Source organism: Sciurus vulgaris (genome assembly GCF_902686455.1).
Source record: "Sciurus vulgaris genome assembly, chromosome: 1".
Lineage (NCBI taxonomy): Eukaryota > Metazoa > Chordata > Mammalia > Rodentia > Sciuridae > Sciurus > Sciurus vulgaris.
In genome coordinates this window covers 172,383,280-172,406,642 of record NC_136461.1, presented here as the reverse complement: position 1 = coordinate 172,406,642, position 23,363 = coordinate 172,383,280, and the positions used below count along the sequence as shown (strand labels likewise).

The 23,363-nt window shown below is 43.3% G+C and overlaps 1 protein-coding gene and 1 pseudogene across 3 annotated transcripts in view; both read right to left on the bottom strand.

The window, feature by feature from the left end:
* Positions 1 to 23,363, bottom strand: part of MATN2 (matrilin 2) — a 142,414-nt gene that overhangs the window by 3,473 nt on the left and 115,578 nt on the right. For both annotated transcript variants that reach the window (XM_079126176.1, XM_079126175.1), the window contains exons 11-16: positions 13,149 to 13,271; positions 10,780 to 10,902; positions 8,217 to 8,339; positions 4,045 to 4,458; positions 1,415 to 1,567; positions 297 to 368 (exon numbers count right to left, since the gene is read on the bottom strand). In XM_079126176.1, the coding sequence (XP_078982302.1) occupies positions 297 to 368; positions 1,415 to 1,567; positions 4,045 to 4,458; positions 8,217 to 8,339; positions 10,780 to 10,902; positions 13,149 to 13,271 (1,008 nt within the window). The remainder of the gene's footprint in view (positions 1 to 296; positions 369 to 1,414; positions 1,568 to 4,044; positions 4,459 to 8,216; positions 8,340 to 10,779; positions 10,903 to 13,148; positions 13,272 to 23,363) is intronic.
* On the bottom strand, positions 21,196 to 21,705 carry LOC306658259 (transmembrane protein 234-like; annotated as a pseudogene). The gene has a single exon. The product of its transcript is annotated as a transmembrane protein 234-like (transcript).

Below are 23,363 nucleotides of genomic sequence, written 5' to 3'. Positions count from 1 at the left end.
AAAAGTGAAGTCAAACCTGCTTAACACCATTGTGGTCTAAAGTAGCCCGCAGCACAATAAGACACTTGCTATTCCTACCACTTAGTACCTGAGACATTGAGGCAAAAGTCTGTCAGCAGAGCTACTTGTTACCAAATATGACTTAAAAGTATAGAGTAAATCTCTCCAGTCTGTTACAGGAAAAAAAGGCCTCAGTTAACATAATTTACTTTGATTTCTTTACATCTTTTATCAGAAGGGAAACCATGGCAGAAACACCCACCAATGATTCTGAAAACATTGTTACAAAAAATTACCTGTTGGCTGGTGGACCCTCTTTGGCAGTTCCCCTGCTGGGGAGTCCTGTCTTCCATCAGAGTCTTCTAGAGCTGAGTGGAAAGAGGTGACCAAAAGGGATGACAGTTTTCCACACCCATGCATGTGCTCAAGGAAGCTGGTCTCAGACCAACTCCTTACCTACCTGCCATAACCCAGGTTTGGTTTGGTTTGGTTTTATTTGGTAATACCAGATTCCCAGAAGAGCAGTTGGTTACTGTGATAATCTATGACCACTTTGGGGCAGTAGAGAAGCCTGCTCCCCTTAAATAGAGCTTCTAAAGAATGCTTCCCCACCTTCTCCCAAAAACAAAAAACTCATATCTAGAATGAAGGGTAGAAGAAATGGTTAAATTTGTTGAAGAATCAATTTGAAATACCAGCAACCCAACTCAAGGCATTTCGATGTGAACAAAATGGCCAAGAGGCAAGTTGTGATCTACTCACAGGAATTTGAAAGGCCTTCCCTCCCTGGTCCCCCTGCATCTCAGAGATTTTTCCTTTAGAGGATTAAGACACATCGCTTAGACTGGATTTTTAAGGTGACTGAACCTAGGGCACGAGTAGAAGGAAAAATGGACAGAACTGCTGTGTGCAAGCCTACTTGGCACAATTAGTGGATTGGAGAAAAGGATACAAAACAACATTTGAATTCTAAGGGGCAGTCTAATGTTCTGTACACACCAGTAGTTCATGTAAAAAGGCATTCTTTAAATTTCCAACAGTGAGCTTACAAGGACAACCATCCCTTTCCACTCCAAACTACAGGCATATTTAGAAATTGCATCTCTTCTCTCCTGGTTTATATACTGATTGTTTCCTGCTTACACAATCACTTTTCTAGGGTTTTGGTGAGGATTAAATATGCCAGAACCTCCTAACATTTATCACACCACTCTGCACAAAGCAAGTGCTCAAGCAGTGGTAGTCACTTTTGTCTTTCCCTATCTTCTTTCTGTTCCCTTTTTTGTGATTACTGATTCCAAGTACCACTGGCCCTGACCACCAGAAGGCACTTTCTTGAACATGCCGAAAGAATGGGTTGAGAAATCCTCTCTCAAGGGTTCATGCTGGCCTTTCCTAGATGCTGCTATAGTACCTTCACAGATGCCTTTCTTTAGTTTTTCACTTATCTCGCCCATTGTACTGAAGTCCTCCGCATAGAAGAGATGCTTGTCAGTGGGCTCAGAGGCAATCTCCTGTAGTTCTTCCTCAATGGCTTTTCCTACCCCAACAGCATACATAGTGATACCTAGGGAGCAGAACAGGTAAGAACGAAGTAGTTAGGGATGGGCATCTCCGATCTGGAAGTTGTGTGTACTACATCCAAAGTCAGCTAAATATTAAGTGATGTCATTGAGGGGTCCATACCAACACCTCTTTCTTTGTATTTTCCCACCAATTTGCTTTGGTCCTATGAACAAAAGAGATGGACCCTAAAGAGAAGTGAGACATCTGGGAGAGGATAAGGAGCTAAGGTACCCAGGATGTTGCTCAGCTTTGGGGAGAGTTCTTTAACAAATCTTCAACTTTTCCCTGAATTAGCCTTCTGGATAAGTAGAAAAGATCACCTATTATTGCTGGCTAAAATGGGAATCTTTTCTGGAAGAATTATAAGAAGCAGGATAATATTTGATCTTATAACCTAGTTTCTACTTCTCAAATAGAGAATAGGAACCTTAAGTGATGTAGGGCCAAGTGAAACTGTTTTCTGCCTGATTTTTCTTGGGAGGACACAATCTTGTGAGCAGATAGTAAGCTGAAGAGGAGAATCTGCAAACCACTGGAAATCTCCAGTCAAGAGAACAAACCTAAATGTCAACATTAGATTTCTTTCTTTCTTTTTTCTTTTTTTTTTTTTTTTTTTTTTTTGGTACTTTACCACTGAGCTACATCCCCAACCATTTTTTTTTTTTTTTTTGTTTTGAGAAAGGGTTTTGTTAAGTTACTAAGGCTGAACTCAAACTTGCAATGCTGCCTCAGACTCCCAAGTTGCTAGGATTACATGCATGCACCTGGCTCAACATTAGATTTCAAAACGGATATGAATTTGTTCCAAAAGCTTTTATAAAACATTAATCATTCTACTCCCTTCCCTCCTATACTCTTCATTTGAAAGTAAAATACAACAAGAATTAAGCTCTGTTTTCAGCACTGATAATCTTATTCTGGCTAATTTATTAACAATATTTCTTAAATGCACGTAAAAGTGGTCCTGAGATGCAAGAGGTGAGAGTTGTGACTTGTTCTAAGTCTGTGTAAGTTCAGCAGCCATGGTCAGCATATTTGTCTAGGAGCCCAATGACTTTATATATAACTTCCTAAAAAGGGTAACTATTTTAAGATTGTGTTAACTATATATAGAAGTAATTAAATTCATGTGAGGATGTCACTTCTGATAAACCTTGTTTGAAAAACCAAATATCTCCTGCCACCTGCCTTTGGGTAATGTGTGGAGATTTGGGGGCAAGTGTAAGATGACTCTCAATGAGTCAAATGAAAGGGTTAACCATTGTTTCTAACCAAATGCTTTGCCCAAATACATTTTAAGAATGCAGGCTCTAAAGGAGCTGATGGGTTAGACATTAATTCTAGCAATCAAGTCTAATGTGAACAGCCAGTTTTACAGTCCACCCAGATGATTCAGAGCTGGACACTTTTTCTGGCTCCCTCTCTCTTAGGCAAGGAAACAAGGAGTGGATAGTGCAGTAAGCAATGTCAATAAAATGGCCTCCTTCACAAAGAGAGTGATTGAGATCAGTGTGAACTGGCCTTGCTGTAGGAGGACTGGGGCTCACCAGTGCAGCTGGGAGCACTTTCACTACTGAGCAAGTGTTTGTCACACATCTTCTACATGCCAAGTCCCACCTAGGCACTGGGCCCATAAAGTCTTGGGTGAGGCAGTATTCTGTGCATCCCATTTATCCCATCAGGGGACCTGTTGTGCCCTCAGAAGTACTTACAGGAGGTGGCTTGCAAGCACACAGCTTCACAACCTCAAGTTTCCTCATTTCCCCCGAGGAATCCACACCCTTCACTATAAACTGTCTCTACCAATCATCCTAGCTTCTGGGTTGTCTTTTGCCAAGGGCCACACTCTTCTACACTTCACATCTACACAACTGAAGAAATGCTCAAGTCCCTGCCTGCATTACACACGAGATCAGGAAAACCTCAAGAGAAGAGACTGAGCTTTACTGAACAACAATAGCTTACTCATCACCTTCCCCAACATTTTGATTTTCTTGAAAGCTAACTATGCTTCCTGCAAATACAAAAGTATTCTCTATCCTAAGGTGACTGCACTTTTCAGAGCATTGGTATTTTTAAAAATGTATGTAGATGAACACATTTTTTAAATAAGCTCTTCAGATGCTTCTAAAGCAACAATCCCAGTGCAATCCCAGTGCACTGTTGTATGTTTGTCTGTAGTTACATAGCAAGTACAGGGTGAGTCTATCTGGAGCTCACAGATTGGGTAGTTAATCACATTACTGGGTGTGGGCTGGGTAGACTCCCAGCATGGGAGACTCTCATACTTCTTGAACATTTTAACACCTCTGGGATCCCATTAAGGTCTCTAGGTGGCAGTTTGGTAAAGGTATGTGATGGTGGTTGTCAGGAAGCCTTACTGAAATCAAGAAATTTCACTGTAATGGCCAGCTGTGACCACGTAGAATTTAAGAAACTTGAAACCTGAGTGGTGTAAAGCATCTCCATTCTGATTACCGTTGGCCTTGGCTTTGCTGGCCCACTCGGAGACGTCATCCTGAGCCCGTCCATCTGTGAATACGATGGCTACCCTGGGCACCCGGGTGGAGAGGGGCCTGGCCCCTTCAACTTGGGTGAAGCTTCTCTCGAACATGTGTTTCAGGGCCAGCCCCGTCATAGAGCCCTTGCCCATGTACTTCATGTGGGCCACAGCTTTCTTCATGTCTTTGGCTGAGTTGAAGTTTCTCAGGGTAAACTCTGTGCGGACCTGTGTGGAGTACTGGAGCAGCCCCACGCGAGCTGCTTTGGGAGAAACTGCCAAGGAATCTATAATTCCAGTGACAAACTGCTTCACGATCTCAAAATTCTCTTCTCCAAGGCTCTTGGATCCATCGATCACAAAGACCAGGTCAATTGGGCCTTCGGTGCACCCTATAGGAACAAAAAGAAAACTGATCTGGTTAAATAATTAAAAATCACTTATGTAGAAGCATAGGAATTGTGCTGTAAATGGAGACATGACTACTTCGGAGAACCACCTTGCTTTTTATTTTTTATTTTATTTTATTTTATTTTTTGCAGTGCTGGGGATAGAACCCAGGGCCTTGTGCATGCAAAGCAAGCACTCTACCAACTGAGCTATCTCCCTAGCCCCACCTTGGTTTTTAGTTAGACAATACACAGGACACGGAGCTCCAGTTGTGCAATCAGTTAGCGTGTGGTACTTATAAGACAAGGACAGACAAGAAGTGCTGGGAATGTCACAAGCGACAATTACGTTCACATATACCTTTATGTTTGGCTTGTCAAATAGGTAAAAATAGTGATTTTCATAAGCAAAAACACACAGTCCCACATTGTACCCTGATCAGTGACAACCAGGTCTGGGAGACAGTGTAAGGGTCTGACTACACCCTAACCATTCCTATCACTTCATGCTGGAAGGATGACATCACACAAGTGCTGTCATGCTGAGTGACAAAGGAGAAGGAGATTCTTAAAATACTACTCAGTCATCATTTCTTCCAAGAATGGTTTCCTAGTAACCCAGATTGCATTAGCTACTCTCTGAATACCCGTAATACTATCAACTTACTCAACCAAACATTTATTGAGTATCTGCCTTGTGCAAAACAGCAGACACAGCAGGATTGTGGTTGTGACAAAGACAAAATGTCTGGTGCCGAGTTGCTTGGAGTCCAACATGCTCCATGTAGCATTCCACGTTGAACAATAATTATTGAATTACGTGCCTGTTTCCTCCTTTAGTCTGTGAGTTCTTCCTCAGTAGGAGCTGGATTTCATTCATTTCTGTGCCCCTAAAGCCTGGCACACAATAGGTGTTCAATATATGTTGACTGACAGAATGAAAGAATGAGTCAGTGTCTGTTGGGTAGTGGGTTACACACCCTACTGATCTGTTAAAGCTCAGAAATGAAGCTCACTGTGAATTCTGTATCTACACCAAAGATTTTTGAGCAATGCAGATGGTTGACAGTAAAAGAGAGAAAAACTTTATGTGAATACTTAAGCAATTTGGGTATGGGGAGGGTTTTTGTTGTTGATGTTATTTAGGACTGCAGAAGAAAAAAAATTGCAGATCCCAAATGGATGAGCTCATTTCAAACAGACTACTGTATATTATTATAACATTCTCTTTTATATATCAAGCTGTCGTCTAATCTTTCAAAGTGAAGCACAACAATACAAGCAGTAAAGACACATTTCTATGCCTGGCTGGTATAACATGCTAATGTAATAGTCTATGTGTGGATCTTGGGGAGTGGGGGGTTGGGGTTCTTCTCTTTCTCCACTAAGTGCTTATCTTCATTACTCAACCTATTGATTCTTTATTAGCAAAAGAGGAAAAGGCTAATTCAAAGCTTCATTTACATTCATAACTTGTTTTCTGAGTCAACCAGAAAAACCAGACTCAGCTGGCATGCACATGCCTCTCCAGCAGATTTCAGAAATACTGGTACCATTTACCAGCAGCAACAATTCCTTTCTGCTCCTCCCTCTGTACCCTTTTCTTACAGAACAGAACAAGTGCTTGCAGCCTCCACTGAGGACTACACAGAAGGTTTCTCAGAGAGACAGGAATGCCAGGAGAGTGGAAGAGCATCAGGGTGAGAAGCACCCAGGTCCTTCTTTGCTTTCAGTCCCACTTGCTGGGTATTTGTTTGCAGGATGGTCAGTCATATTTCTTTGCATTTTCTTTTTGGTAGTTAATTTGTGACTGTACTAGAAGAGTGATTTGCTTTCGGAACATAATCTTCACAGGGTTCTAGAATTTCAGGGTTGGATAAGACCTTAGCAGGTCATCTACTCCAGGCCTGCTGTGGCCTGAACCCCGCCCCACCCCCTGCCGCCTCTCTTTCTTTCTTTTTTTTTTGTAGTTGTAAATGGACAGCATGACCTTATTTTGTTTCATTTTTATGTGGTGCTAAGTATCAAACCCAGTGCCTCACACATGCTAGGCAAGCACTCTGCCACTGAGCTACAGCCCTAGCCCTGAACTCCTCTCTTGATGAGAACCCATTACCCCACCACCAAAACCCTGTCTTCAGACTATTCTGCTTGTGACTGCCACAGTAATCATTCATTGAGCACTTTCTGTGTACCAGCACTGGAACACAGGGTCTCATGTACTCCTCATTCTAGCTCTGTGGGCTGGAATCCTCATTTTACAGATGATGAAACTGAGACTGAGAGAAGTTAAATAATTTGACCAAGGTCACACACGTAGTATGAGTGGGCATTCTACCCCAAAGCTCACACTCTGAACTAAATGCATCTTCCCCAATAGAAAGTTTCTTTGTCCTCATGCTGAGCTGTAGCTTCTCGCTCATGTCTGTCCCTGGAGTAGGGGTGTCAGATAAATCATGAACAAGGAGATAGTTATTTTGGTGTTTGAATGGTAACTCATATCTTTTTATTTTCTATAAAGTTTCCCAGTTTCATCCTTTATTTATTACTAGATATGGAACTGAATTCCCTCACCATGGTGCTTATTTTTTCTGTCATGTTTATCTTATTCCTTTAAATTTTCTGAAAAACAATATATGTGCATGGGAAAAAACTCAAAAATTTCAAAAGGACATATATATGTGTGTTAGAGTCTTTCACAACATACAGCAAAGGTAACATAATAAAAACTATTGATTCCTATACTTTTTTTCATTTATAATACTCAGCAGTATATCTAGAGCTTTATAAGAGCTACATCAAATCCTAGTGTATAGATGTACCATAATTTATTTAACCCAGGAATTGAACCCAGGAGTGCTTAACCACTGAGCCACATCCCCCATTTCTATTTTGAGACAGGTCTCACTAAGTTGCTTAGGGCCTCACTAAATTGCTGAGGCTGGCCTCAAATCTGCAATACTTGAGCCTTAGCCTCCCAAGTTGCTAGGATTACAGGCATACGTCCCATGTCCAGCCCTTAATGAAACTCTTAAGGGTGGACATTTAGCTTTTTTCCAGTTTGCTTGCTGCTACAAGTAATGCTGTACAAAAAATTCATATGTATATGCCTTTGTGAACACATGCACATCTGTAGGATTAATTCCTAGAGGTAGAACTGCATTTAAAATATGCTAAATTGCCCTCCTACCAGTTGTACTAATTCAGACATCCACTGATCTGTTTATAATTGCCTTTTACAACCTGCCTTTGCCAACATAGGAACCATCACACTTTGTGAAATCTGATAACTAATAGGTTTAAGAAAAAGTATCAAAGTTGTTGTAATCTCTTAATATGTATTTTCCCTGTTTTCCTTTAATGATCTTTAGGTTGCATGCCATGTTTAAAAAGAGCTTCTCTGGGATTATCAAATAATTCTCTCAAGACTTCCTTTGCTGTTTGGTGGTTTTATTTATTTATGTTCCAAACTTTGATCCATCTCATCTCTCTTTTCCTAAAGTACCATTCACAGAACTAGCACAGTCCTACCTCTCCCAGCCAGATACTTCTCCTCAGCCAAAGATCCCTCTAGCCTTTGGCTGATAATGAACTGTCGGCTAAGACCGAAAGTGCTTTCGCAGGTGCTGCTGCAGTTACACCCACCCCCACTCTGGGCACACACACGCTTCTTTATGGGGGAAGCAGAGGTGCCTGAAAACACTCCAAAAAGCAGATGCTCCAAAGCCAAGAGAAAGCAGAGCCAAGTTCTCATCACTCACTCTTGCACCGCCTTCCATCCTCAGCTAGAACAAATCCCTCCGAGCACTTGCAGATGTAGGAATTGCCACTGTTGACACAAATGTGTTCACAGCCGTGATGGGTCGATTTGCAGACGTCCTTCCCTGAGGAAAATATGGGGAGATGCAGAAACGAGCTGGCATGAACAGTCACATGAGGAGAGGCTGAGGAAATAAACCACTTGAAAAACATAAATCTGTGCAAACCCACTTTATGGCATCTTTTTTAGTCTCACACTTGGATAGGCCAAGATCAGAGAGAAGATCCTCCCAGGAAAATCCAGTTCCCAGAAGTCTGAATGGAAAGACAGGTGACTGGGTGTCTTAGATTTACTATCAAATTGGAATTGTTTGGTGAGTGAGTTTTAACTTCTGATTTCTCTCCATGGAGATCCTAAACGCTCCTTTTTTTTTTTTTTTTTTTTTTTTTTTAAATCTAATGAACATTCTCATGTGTGAGGTTATTCTGAAATTTTAAAGTAGTTACAGCCCTTTGATTCTCACCACCTCCTGGGAGGGGAGAAAGGTGAGGATAGTTCTACCCAAGGGATAAATGAAGAAATGGATCCTCAAAGAGTTTCACTGAGCTGCCTGAGGTCATCCAGCAAGCCAGTGGCCCAGCTGAGGCACAGTGTCTCCTGAGTCCGCCTCGGTTGATCCATAGCATAAACCCTTTGGCTCTTTCCTGTCATTAGTCCTTTAAAAGGAAAAGCCCAACACAAAATTGGAATCAGCAACTACAGAGCCCTCTAGGAAACAGGAATGGTGGGATATGACTTAGTGATCAAATTCCAGAGGTAGAAGCTGTGCCCTGTGCAAAACAGCTCAACTTACTGAGCAATCAGTGTGCTGAGTGAATAGATGGTGTGTGTATGTGTGTGTGTGTGTGTGTGTGTGTGTGTGTGTGTGTGTGTGGTGGTAGCGGGTGGTATTATGCACATGTTCACAGAAGTAAAAGCAGGAACAAATGGATCAGGCAGACATAATGGGCAGAAGTGCAGACATGGTCTCCAAAGAAGGGAAACTTCAGTGTGAGCTAAGACCCAGGATGCTGGGGAGACGCCTACAGTCAGGCCAGGGCTCCACCGTCTGTTAGGAGCTGGTCATCCACACAACTTGTTGCTACGGGTAGGAGCCCTCTTCCTGAGGCAAGAATGAGGGCAATGAGTTCCACCCCGACCCAGCCGTGTTGACATGGGGAACGTTTCTGCAGGAAATCCCCCCAAATCATCCTCAAAAGCAAATGGACTGACTTTGCCTTACGTAAGAAAGGACCATTCTGTCCACTGAGCACAGTGTTACCAAATCTAGTAGACATTGTTAAAACCCGACAAGGGCTGCCTGTAATCCCAGTGGCTGGGCAGGTTGAGGCAGGAGGATCAAGAGTTCAAAGCCAGCCTCAGCAACCAGCAAGGGCCTAAGTAACTTAGTGAGACCCTGGCTCAAAATAAAAAATAAAAAGGGCTAGGGATGTGGCTCAATGGTGAAGTGCCCCTGGGTTCAATCCCTGGTACCATAAAAAACAAACAAAAAAGGAAGACTAACAGCCAGAATCTCATGGTGGAGACAAATACCTGCTCAGTGCTCTTCTAATGCCTCATTGAGTTAGTGTGTCCACATCTTTCTTCCTCAGGGATTGTGATGGCTACTTTCATGTGCCATCTTAGCTAGGGTTTATTAGCAGGTCATTTGGTCAAACACCATGTGAAGGTAATTTTTAGATGACATTGATATTTAAATTGGTAGACTGAGTAAACTACCCTCCACAATGTGGGTGGGCTTCATCCAATCAGTTGAAGATCTTAAGAGAAAAAGACTAAGATTCCCTGAGAGAGAGAAGATTCTGCATCCAGACTACCTTCAGACCCTGGTTGCAACATCCACTCTTCCTGGGTCTCCCAGCCTGTTCTTCGTACATCGTACTTGCCATCCCCCACACTCCCATGAGCCTATTCCTTCCGACAGTCTCTCTTCTTCCTTCCCCTCCTGTCTCTCTCACACACAATTGTCTGTTTCTTTTGAGAACCCTAATACACTTTCTACCTAAACTCTAAGAGTCTGTTCTAAGTCACCTATAGAAGCAAATGATAGAAAGAACAGATTTTTCAAAAACCCACAAAAAACTCCCTCAGCCCCTCTCTCACCTTTTACCCTTACTTATAAATTCTGCAGAGAAGAAAAAAGAACTGTAATTATCCTTTGGTCCTTATAGTGATTGCTGGTAGAGATTCTAATTCTTCCCAATGACTAGCAGGCACTGTGCTAGGCTCTGGGCATCCACACATTGATAGCGGGAAATGCTGACAGCCGAGAGAAGGAGAGAAGCAAAGAGCTTGACAACTCAGGATCCACTTAGAAACTCCCAAAGAACCAAGGTCCGAATGACCCGATCTCTAGCCAAACACTTTGAGAGCCACCAAGACGGGAACTTCTATGCGTGACACTGGTTAAATTTTTTTAAAAGGCAGATTTTAAAGATTAAATGAAGATCTGTAGCTGCCTGAGTACCACAGATGGGGAAGCTCGCCATCCCGAGGCTACTTACTTCTGCAGCGCTTCCCATCCTCTGCCAGCCTGAACCCCTCCAAGCACTTGCAGATGTACGATTCCTCACTGCTCACACAAATGTGCTCGCAGCCATGGTCCCCGTCTTGGCAGACGTCTTTCCCTGAGGAAGGCAGAGCCAGTTAAAACAAAGGCACCAACAAAATTTTACGTGGACTTGTATGATCCAGCCCTCTCGGCCACTGTACCCCAGAGCCACTTGAGCAGATGGTAAAATGGGGGGAAGAAGTTTAGGGGCTTTCATTTGGGCTAACTCTTCAAAGTTTTTCACTGTCATCACCTTCATCCTTTGCCAGCACCTACTTCAGTGTCTTAGTCTTACTGCAATGCAGTCCACCATGAGCTTTCTGCAGACGTTGCTTCTGATACCCGAATGGAATCACTGTTGGTCTGATTACTTAGGAGATTAAACTTCAATTTAGATTAGCAGCACTGAAATCTAATTTTGGCTTCATCCCTGACATAATATATGACTTAGGAGAATCACTTAACCTCCTGGAGTCTCAGCTTTCCTGTCTGAAATATGAGAGTAATAATTCCAGTTACCCATCTTTTCTTCAAATAATGTCAACCAAGTTGCTCTCTGGAAAGGGCTTCGAGAAGCTGGAGGAAGAAATGACTGACAGGGATGGGAATCATCTGTCCAGGGTTATACCACCCCCTTTGATCATACCAAGATGTGTTTGGAGATTTATACCAGCAGTTAAGGTACTCTAGGGCTATTTGTCCTGGTCATGCCCTGTGTCATGCCATGTTCTGCTTTCCAAAACAAGAATGACCTCAAGACAAGGTAGCCTCCATGAGGGATGTGTGCTACCAGAAATGACAACAACAACAAATTTATTAAAGATAGATAAGCAGGGCTGGGGTTGTGGCTCAGTGGTACGGTGCTTGCCTAGCGTGTGTGAGGCACTGGGTTCAATCCTCAGCTCTGCATAAAAATAAATAAATAGAATAAAAGTATTGTGTCCATCAGCAGTTAAAAATATTAAAAAAAAAAAAAGACAAATAAGCAGAGGCTCAGAGAAGTTAAACAACTTTCCCAGCTAATAAATGACAGATCAAAAAATAGATTAAGAGTTAGGGATGTAGCTCAGTGGTAGAGTGCCTTACATGCACAAATGCACAAGGCCTGGGGTTTAATCCCCACCACCACCACCAAAAAAAAAAAAAAAAAAAAAATTAAATCTTGGATTTCTTTTTCTTTTTTTTTCTTTTTAATTTTCACTGGGGATGGAACCCAGGACACTTAATACTAAGTCACATCCCTGACTCATTTTTACATTTTATTTAGAGACAGGATCTCACTGAGTTGCTTAGGGCCTTCCTAAGTTGCTGAGGCTGGCTTTAAACTGACAATCCTCCTGCCTCAGCCTCCTGAATTACTGGGATTACAGACGCCTGTCACCACACCAAGCTTAAACCTTGGATTTCTTGACTGTACATCTTTTCACAAGAGGACACTGCTAAAGCACTTGTTATGCTTTGGATCTTAAGTGTCCCTCCTAAAGTTCATGTGTTGAAGGTTTGGTCCCCAGCTGATGATGCTGTCAGGGGTTGGTGGAACCTTGAAGTAGGTTATTAGGAGTGTGACCTTGAAGGGTACATTGGGACCCCAGTCCTTTCTTCTCTCTGCGGGAGCAGCTTCGCCTCACTGTGGGCTCCTCACCATGATGCTCTTTCTTATCACAGGCCTAAAAACAATGGAGCCAACTGACATGGACTGAAACCTCTGAAACCAAGAGACAAAATAAATCTTTCCTCCTTTTAAGTTGTTTATCCTCAGGTGTTTTGTCACAGTGACAGAAAGCTGACTAACACACTTCTCTTTTTTGCCACAGAGCATATAATAAGCAACTTCAGTTGCAGCTCTGGCAGTGATTTCTTTTTTTCCTCACTTGTTCATATTTCTTTGATAGACTTACTCACTTACTTAGGTGCTGGGAATTGAATCCAGAATCTCATGCATGCTAAACACATGCTCTACACTGAGCCATAACCCCAGTCCTAGACTTTATTTTTCAGAACAGTTTTAGATTTACAGAAAAATTGAAAAACAGTACAGAGAATTCCCATATGCCCCACAACCAGTTTATTATTAATATCTTAAATTACGATGGCATAGTTTTTATGATAAATTAACCCACATGAATACATTAGTATTAACTAAAGTCCATAGTTTATTTACATTCACTTAGTGTTTACCTAGTATCCTTTTTCTGTTTTAGGATCCCCTCTAGGACCCCACAGTGACTTTTGAAAGTAACTCATTTATACGGAGATCAAAACAGTGGATTTCATGCAGCAGTCTGACTCAGAGTGATGTGAGCCAACACCAGTAAAACTTACTTTTGCAGGTTTTCCCATCATCACGGAGTATATACCCTTCAAAGCACTGGCACACAAACGAGTCTTCACTGCTTACACACGAATGTTCACAACCGTGGTCCCCCAAAGCACAAGAGTCCAGTTCTGAGAATCAAATTGGAATTGCAGAAACAGAAGAAAATGATTCAGACATTAATGGCTTATTCATTCATAAAACACATTGCAGACACCTCCAATTAAAACAGTCCCTTTTCCCACAGTATACATTTCAGAACAGAATGTGTGACTATGAGCAAAAATGCTTTTTTAAAAAATATTTTTTAAGATGTTGATAGACCTTTATTTCATTCACTTATTTTTTTGTGGTGCTGAGAGTCAAACCCAGTGCCTCACACATAGAAGGCAAGTGCTCTACCACTAAGCTACAACTCTAGCCTGAGCAAAAATTCCTAATATATACAGCGCACATGCAAACAAAAAAATTTGATTATCTCCACAGGAAAAATGAACAAACAATATGAAGACAGTTTACAAAATGAGAGATATACATGGCCTAGAAATATTAGAAAATAAGTGTAACTTCAATGGCTATCCTATAATACCAACTTGTTTACTTTTCTATGTAAGCATCTTTGACTCACATTTAGGTAATCCATTCATTCATTTATTCAGTCAACAAATAGGGGCACTAGGATCTGGGGGTAGAACAATGAATATAATAGAGTTTATGCTTTGGGGAGGCTTTATGTCTGGTGGTGGGCATCGGCGGAAAGTGTAGGTGGGGTGTGTGGAAGACCAATAGACAAACATGTGTGTGACAGCTCTATCAGGCAGGGGAAAGTGCTCTAGAGAAAAAGCAGGGTATAGAGAGGGGCTCGTAGGTCAGGGCTTGCCATTTTACATGCAGCCAGATAAGAGGACACTGGGCAGAGCCCTGAAGAAAGAGAGGAAGTGAGGGGTGGTACCTGGGAAAGAGCATTGCCAGCAGGGAAGAAGAGCATTTGCACAGTGCAGAGCCAGGAGCAAGCTTAGCACATGTGGGAAAGGCAAGGAGACCAGTGTGACCCAAGGGCAAGGGAGGGAGGTCAGGGAGGGCCAGGGACAGAGCATGTGGGATTCACAGCCAGGGCAGGTCTGAGCGAGAAGCACAGTCACTGGAGCGTGGAGTGACAAGTCATGACTTCCTTTGGAAAGGACTGATCTGCCTGTAATGGAGTGTGGGTGAGGATGGTGGCGAGCGGAGCTCTGGGAATGGCCGACAGCACTCATCCTGGCGGCCCAGACCAGACTGGTGAGAAGCGGTTAGACTTGGCTATGCTTTGAAGGCAGAGCCTCTATTTGCTGATGGATGGACAGAGCATATTTTCACGTGGTTGGGGCAGAAGAGTCAAGGATGACTCCAAGGCTGCCGGATCCAGCCACTGAAAGATGACATTGCTATCTATATGACTGGGAGGTTTCTGGAGAACCAGAAGACTGGTGCACCTGTTAAAACCAGGCTCATATTTTAAAATCCTGATGCTGAGGACAGTGACTTTTTATAAGAAACACACAAATTTCAGAGAGTTAACTCAATCCTTTCAGAGTGAGTAGCATTTCTACAATGGATATGCTTTGAAGTCATTAAGTAAAGGCTCCAAATCACATGTTGACTTTTATAATTAAGCACGAACCATATATATTTTTTTTGTCAAGCATTTTTGCTCCAAATCACATGATGACTTTTATAATTAAGCACAAACCATATACTTTTTGTTTTGTCAAGCGTTTTTATAGTATTTCTCCTTGGAGGGCATCCTCAGAACCACCCTGGGGGTTGGTTAAGGCAGAGACTCTTATTTTCATTTACCACCGAGGAAAAATAAAGTTTGGGAAAGCAGATACAGGCTTGCCAAGACCGATTGTTATTAAGTGGAAGAACCAAACTAAAAATGTTATCTTATGATAATAAATCTCATGTTTTTCCCGACTATATTGCATTGGTATATTCTAAAGTAAGCTTTCCAGTGAGAGAGGAATTGTGCCTGTCTTTTCCCTGGGCAGAAGTGCTGCCAAAATCTGTGAACAATGGGAAAATGTTGTTAACTGAATTTATAACAGCAGAAGAGATTCAAAACAGAGTCGTGGTCCCTCGTTTGCTCTGGACATGACTTACTTCTCTAGGCACATTCTGAATTCATTATTAATGCAGAACATTTCCCCCATGGCTTGGGGTAGTTCCTCACGTAGTGGAAAGTACAATTGAATGATCCATAACACAGATGGCTGGCTGACTTGCGGTGGAGGCAAGCTTCCCGCACCCCCCCCCCTGCATTTATAATAAGAATACTCTATTTTCCAAGGTAATAAAATAGCTATAGTTCTTCCAGGCCAGCTGGCCCTGCCAAACCATAATCCAGACAGACCCCTCTGAGCATGCCCTTCTTCCCGGAGCTTCCCTGTACTCTGCCTTCTTAGCTTCAGCTCAGTTATTCCTCTTGAAGAGCGGTGGAGCCTCCCCCAACAGGTCCAAGGGCCGCTGAAGCTCAGGCTTTCCTGAGCCTGGGTGACCCCAGTCTGCATCTAGCAGATGGGTACTTCTTTCCCTTATCAGGGGCAGCAGAGGGAGAAGCCATGTGCCCACGGAGCACGTCTTCACCCTTGGCTATAGGCCAAGGAGCTCCCAGGCTGGTTGCTCAGTTCTCCTGGGCTTTCAGACTAATAGCTCTTGGGAATTATTTTAAAAATATTTTTTTGTTAATGGACCTTTTTATTTTTAATTTATTCATATGTGGTGCTGAGGATCAAACCCAGTGCCTTGCACACGCCAGGCAAGTGCTCTACCATTGAGCTGCAGCCCCAACCCCTGTTGGGAATTTTTGTTGTGGGCATGCTTTAAAAGCATGTGGAGAGGCCTAGGGGGTACAGCTTAGAGGCAGAGGACTTGCCTAATGTGCACAAAGCCCTGGATTTGATCCCCAGCACCCACCCTCCTGCCCGCCGCCACCATCCCCTCAGAACACCTGATTAAGAGAGTAGAGAGGGTGAGTTCTCACTCTCAGACAATCAGAATCTCCTGCAGAGACAATTGTTTAAGGCATAACAAGCACGCAGGCACACAGTTCCAAAGTCAAATCTACTAAAAGGCATATTTCCAGACTGTCTGGCAGTACCTACCAAAGTTCCAAAATGCACCTTTAACCTAGTAGCTTCTCTTCTGGAACTCTCTCCTACAGATACCCTTGCATCATGTGAAGGGATGTGTTTCCCAAGGCATTTGTGGTAGCACTGTTTGTAATAGTGAAAATGGGAAATAGTCCAAGGGCCCAGCAACAGGGGATGGACTGAGTAAATATTCCAAGTAACAGAACATTATGTAGCTATAAAAAGAACATGTGATGACAATAAGAGATCTCTAGAAAATAGTATTGAGGGGAGAAAAAGCTAGAATAGGGTACATGGTACAGTATTTTGTTTGTGTATAAGAAAAAAAGAGAAGAAAATACATTTTTGTATTTGCTTTTATTCACCTAAAGAAGCCCTGGAAGTTTTAATAAATTAATAGAAAATGTTGTCACATAGCTGTCTATTCCTGTGTGACAAGTTGCTTCCAAATTTTGCAATTTAAATATGTGTGGCATGGTGGCACATGCCTAGAATCCCAGCTACTTAGGAAGCTGAGGCAGGAGGATTGTAAGCTCAAGGCCAGCCTGGGCAACATAGCAAGATCCTGTCTCAAAATTTAAAAGGGTTCTGAGTGCTTGCCTAGGCCATGTGAAACCGTAGGTTTAATCCCTAGCATAAAAAACAAATAATGTCTTGCACAGTTTCCGATAGTTTGGAATCTGGGAGTGGCTAAGCTGGTTGCTTCTAGCCTCAGGTCTCTCCCAGGCTGCAGGTCTCAAGTCTCGTGGGAGATGGAGAATCTGCTTCCAGCCTCACTCATGTATTCTCACTGGCTGTTGGAGGAGGCTTCAGTTCCTCACCATGTGGGTTTTCCCACAGGGCTACTCATGGCATGGCTTCCACCCCTGTAAATGATCAAAGAAGTGGGAGAGAGAACCCAAGACAGAAGCCGTGCATAGCCTAGTTTGAGAAATGACCTTGTTCTTGCCATATGTTATCGGTCACACAGACCAACAGTCAAGGACTGTACAAATATGCGAACACCTGAGTGGAATCACCAGTGGCCGTCATAGTTATTGATAGCATAGTTATTGATAGCATAGTTATTGATAGGAGGTAGAGGGAGGGAAGTGATGGAAAGACAAAACAGGGAGCAAACTTCTTAATGCATGTCTTTTTTTTTTTTTTGTATTGTTTTGGGTTTTGAACCATGTAAACTTCTTATTTATTCTAAAAGTAAACAAAATGTAAACAAAAATTAATTCTATGGGAAACAAACGGGTTTGAGTCAAAATACTCTCACCGTCAACATCCAACATCATGGGAGAAAATCTTTACCATCTGCACCTCAGAAAGAGCATTGATTCCAGGATATACAAAGAACTCAAAAAACTTGACATCAAAAAATAAATAAGGGGCTGGAGATATAGTTCAGTTGGTAGAATGCTTGCCTTGCATGCACAAGGCCCTGGGTTCAATCCCCAGCACCACAAAAACAAATAAACAAATAACCCAATCAATAAATGGGCAAAGGAACTGAATAGGCACTTCACAGACAAATAAATATAAATGGTCAACAAATACATGAAAAAATGTCCAACATCTCCAGCAATCAGAGAAATGTAAATAAAAACTGCACTGAGATTCTATCTCACTCCAGTCAGGATGGCAATTATCAAGAATACAAGTAACATTAAATGTTGGTGAGGATTTGAGGGACAGGGTACACTCACATATTGCTGGCGAGACAGCAAATTGGTGCAATCACTCAAAAGCGGTGTGGAGATTCCTCAGAAAACCTGGACCCTAACCAACATTTGACCCATTTATCCCACTCCTTGGTTTTACCTAAAGGGCTTAAAATCAGCATACTACAGTGACACAGCCACATCAATGTTTACAAGCAGCTCAACTCACAATAGCTAAGCTATGGAACCAACCGAGGTGCTCTTCAACAGATGAATGAATAAAGAAAATGTGGTATGTATATAAAATGGAATATTACTTAGTCATAAATAAGAATGGAATTATAGCATTTGTCAGTAACTGGATGGAACTGGAGATAATTATGCTAAGTGAAATAAGTCAATTCCCCAAAACCAAAGACTAAATGTTCTCTCTCATATATGGATGCTAACACACAATAAGGGAGTAGGGTGAAGAATAGAAGATCAGTGGATTAGACAAAGGGGAATGAAGGGAAAGGAGCAGGAATGGGAATAGGAAAGACAGTGGAATGAATGGGACATCACTTTCCTATGTTCATATATGAATACACAACCAGTGAAACTCCACATCATGTGCAATCACAATAGGATCCTAAGTTATACTTCATGTACGTATAATATGTCAAAATATATTCTACTATCATGTATATGTAAAAAGAACAAATAAAAAAATCCAACATCATTTTTAAAGATTGCATTGTAATTCATTTAACCAGTCTCTTAATTAGATAGACATTTAGGTGGTTCCTAGTCTTTTGCTATTATAAACACAATTGAAATGAATATTTTTGTACATATAGTTTTGCATACAACATGAAAATATATCCAAAAAATACACCCCAAAGTGGACTTGCCTGGTTAGAGTCTGAACATTAAAAACTGATAAATATTTCTAAGGTATTCTTCAAAGAAATTATTTCAATCTCTACTCCCACCAACAATGTAAGATATTTTCTGTCATGGTTTCCAACTCAGGGTGTCTGGGGTACTGCCTGTCTTTGAATTTTTAAAAAAGTCCCACTAATGATTCTGTTAAAACCTCCAGGGTAAGATGTTCCCAGTGGACCCAAAACTTGTATTTAGTGACCTTCTCGAGTGCCCCAATTATTCTGCCTCTACCAAAAGCCCTCATCTTTCTCTTGGGCTGTTATATCAACTACTAGCTGGCCTCCACATCTCAACTTTGAGACTCTCCAGTCAGTCCTCCCCATGGAGGCCTGGGTGTTCTTTGCAAGATTCAAATCTGCTCACATCACCCTTCCCCCTGCCTAAGATCCTTGAATGCTTCCCGAGTTCCAATAAGACAGAAAATCCTTGGCAGGGCTGGCATGACCTGCCCTCCAGCCTCACCCCCAACCCTGTCCCCTTGGCTTTAGAGTTTCACACAGGCTTTCCCCTCCCTAGAAGACTCTTCCTCCTCCACTGTCTCCTCTCCTGAGTCACCTCTTACTCTTCTTCCAGCTCACTACCCTGGTTTCTCCATAAAGGTCTCAAAGTTCCAAGTGTTTGGCCTTTATGGTAGTATCAAGTTGTAGTTGAACATCTATTTATGTGATTTCGGGTAGTTTGTGTCCACTCCCCAGGGGGCTATGTTATGTCTTAGATATGAGGTGTCTGCCCTTGAAAGCTCATGTATAAGACAATGCAAGAAGGTTTGGAGGTGAAATGATGAGATTATGAGTCTTAACTGAATCAGTAGATTAATCCACTGGTATGGACTAGCTGGGTGGTAACGATAGGCAGGTAGAATGTGGTCACCAGGGGCATGCCTTTGGGGGTTGTATTTTTCCTCTGAGCAGAACTCTCTCTCTCTCTCTCTCTGCTTATTGATTGACAAGTCTTCCACCATGATATGATGATCTGCCTAAACCTTGGGCTCAGAGATGGAATCAACCGACCATATTCTGAATTTCTGAAAACCTGAGCCAAAATAAACTTTTCCTCCTCTAATTGTTCTTGTCAGGTCTTTTGGTCACAGTGACGCAAAAGCTGACTAAAACAGGCTCTGACTACGTGGGCTATGATGCCCTGACAGACCACAGACTCTATTTGTCCTTCTCTCCATCCCCAGAATAGAAATGGAAATAGAGAATAGAGAAGGCCTGGCACACAACAGTCCCCAGGAAAGATCTGTTGAATAAAAGAAAACGTTTCTTCAGTTTTCTACTCCAAAACCAAGGGTAATTAAGTCCACGTCACAGGGTTTTGTGCAGATGTTCCCAGTGAAATTCCATGGGGTGTGGATGCTGGCGGTCAGCTGGGTGCCCCACTCATTCCCACACAACAGCCTTGCAGAATGCACAATTCTCATTTATTCAGCAAAATGTTCAGTTTCTGCATGCTGGGGACATTCTGGGTCACTTACAAATTCAGAGAACCACATGTAGAAAATGAGAGACGGCCAGAGGTGCCCTAGGTCCCAATGCTTTCTACCAAGTCTGGAAACAAACTTGAGGTCAGTTTCTCCACAAATACTCCCCTACGGGACAGTGCTTCAGGGGTTCCCTACCAGGTGGAGGAAGAGAACCACCGTTTCACTACCATGGGAGTCCTCAGTCTGGGGACGATGATGGGCACTCCGAGAATGGCTGCATGCATTCAGCAAGTGTTTCTGGAATACTTACACCATGCCAGGTACTACTTTTATTTGGGAACTGGAAGGGATCTTGGAAATGCATTGGTCCAGCCACCCCACCACCCCGCTTTTTAAATCACAGGTTTACTGAAGGCTGCTACTGGCCAGGTGTTGTACTACATTTAGGTGATGCTGGGGCTCAGTGTCTGGGGCTGGCAGGTGAGCATTTCTGCTCACCTCATGGGTGGGAGAGGGCTAACAGAGTTCATCTCTCCTGTATCTGCCATTTTGATGCACCCTCTTCTCCTCAATTGCTCCCCTTATTCACTAAGGCGCTGAGCACCAGAGGCTGCCTGGTCACATTCCTGGCTTAAAGACTGCAGCACTGCAGCTGATCCTTTCGATGTAGCTGGGGCTCTGCAGTCCGTGTAACCTGCCACCATGATGGTCCAGAGCAGGCCAGGGTAACAGCGGTTGGGTAACAATGACCTGAGATTTTAGCAAAATCTGGGGCAGAGAGGCTGCTGCCGGTGAGTGTGAAGTCTCTGGTGCTAAATCCAACAGCTGAACACCACTGAAGGTTTCAAAACCCTCCCACTGCTGTTCTCTTACTGTGATCCATGAGGTAGCTATTATCTCCTTAAGGGATGAGGAAGCTGAGGCTCAAAGAGGGCAAGTTCTTGGTCCATCTGCTTATCGCCTGCTCCTTGGCCCAGGGGTCTTCAGGGGAGCTGAAAGTCGGGGTTGGCCCACTCAAAAGGCAGACGGTGGCCTCTGAGTCTTGCTCACTGAGTTTGTGATTCAAAGTGCAATTCCTATCACGCTAAGCACCATGCCAGTGACTGCTCGTTTTCCACCAATATCTTCTCCACAGACTTTCCCAATAGTCAGCATGAAGACAATGGCCAGAGAGTTACAGCTGGGCACAGCTAGGGTCAGATCTGTTGATGCCAGGGTGAAGTAGTAAAGGGAGCCACACTGGTTGGGGAGGAAGGGCACCAGGTACTCAAAGTTCAAGAAAAGGGTCTTCATCTCCTGGAGCAACTGCTGGACCCAGGTCCACTCATGAACCTGCTGAAGGCCAGTGGAGGCCTCTTCAGCAGTGGCTGCATGCCACCCCACAGAGTGGCCACCCCGCCAGAGCCAGCACCTACCCCAGAGATGCCGCCATGGCAACACCACTCTCCAGCCCCGTTTTATTAGAGATGAGAAAACTGACAGTCAAGGAACGGAGTGACTTTTCCGAGGCCCCTGAACTTACATGGGTGACTTGTCCTGGTTATACTAGGGGTAGAAGGGAGAGTAGACCACAAATCTATCAATTCCATATTTTCTGATCCAGCTGCACATCCTCTGGTCATCCTGCACAACAGGTCTGCTGAGACCACCTGGTAGATTCCCAGGAGACAAGCTAAAAGTTTGCTCAAGGGAGGCCTGTTTCTGGAAAGTTTCCTGTAACTCTCAGCACTCTAGGTAGTGTGTCCTGCCTGTGTCTGATGGCTCCCTCTTGCAATACTCAGTACTGAGTACTGGAATGTTCATCTCCCTGCAGTGCATACCTGGACCCTGGGTCTGCACGTGCTGGTCAGTTCTTCTACTCCACCTCTGGTCAACTTCTCCACGCAATCTCTAGTGTTGGATTAAATGTCTTTCTCTAGACCTGGGGAAGGTCCCCTGCCTCAGGCTCCTATGGTGCTTCTCCTACACACATTTCTAATTCTTACTGCCCGAATAGATGCTATGTCTTTAACATCCAGAGAAACTTTAAACTTGAACAGGGCAGAAAATGAATCCAGGTCAGAAAACAAATCCGTGTCAATATCAGGGGTCTCCAGCAATGAGCACACTGCAGGTGCACAGGTGTACTTGTAGAGAATAAAAATTTAAAAAACCAGCCAGGCAGAGTGGCATACACCTATAATCCCAGTGGGTCGGGAGGCTGAGGCAGGAGGATCTCAAGTTCAAAGCCAGCCCCAGCAACTTAGTGAGGCCCTAAGCAACTCAGTGAGACCCTATCTCTAAACAAAATGCCAAAAAGGGCTAGGGGTGTGGCTCAGTGGTAAGCACCCCTGGGTTCAATCCCTAGTGCCAAAAAACAAAAGAAAAGAATAAAAAATCAAGAGCTTAAGAAAGTACCCAGACTCTAGTTCAGAGAGGGGGCTCAATCAGGAACCATGGCTTAAGTGGAACAGGTAAGGGGGCTTACAAGAGGTCTTAGGAGGTGGGAAGAAAACATTTCCTAAAGAAAAGATCCTCTTCTTTTCCCACATGAAGAGGCAGCTCACACTTTTAAATTAAAGCCATATTGCAAATGGAGTCTGCAATTTGTGATCAGGATAATGCAAGTTTCAGGACGTAGCTCAGGTTTTTGTGGTTGACGCACACTGCTGCCCACATATGGATTACACATCTAGTGAGTTTCACAGGTCTGTGGGGCACCAATTGGGGGGCCACATGTTCCTTGCACTAGCACCTCTGGTGACAACAGACCCTGGGTCTGAGGCTCCAGCTCAATCCCAGAGGGAGACGGCCACGGCGGCCACCTGCCAAGAAGGTAACCAAAGGCCAATAGATGGCATGACTCTGCTTCCTGGCTTTTCTTATGATAAAACTAGAAGCAGTCAATCCTTTGCTACCTCTGTATGAACTTTTCTCAGACTGAGAAGCAGCTGAACTGAGATGTCCTTTTTTATGAGCATCTCACAATGGGCAAAAGATCCGAAACCAGAGGACCCAGGTTCTAGTCCTGGTTCTGCTACTGACCCCCAGGCAGCTTGGGGCCATCAGTTTCCTCCCTGTGCTTGCTTCCCACAAAAACAAGGGAGGGCC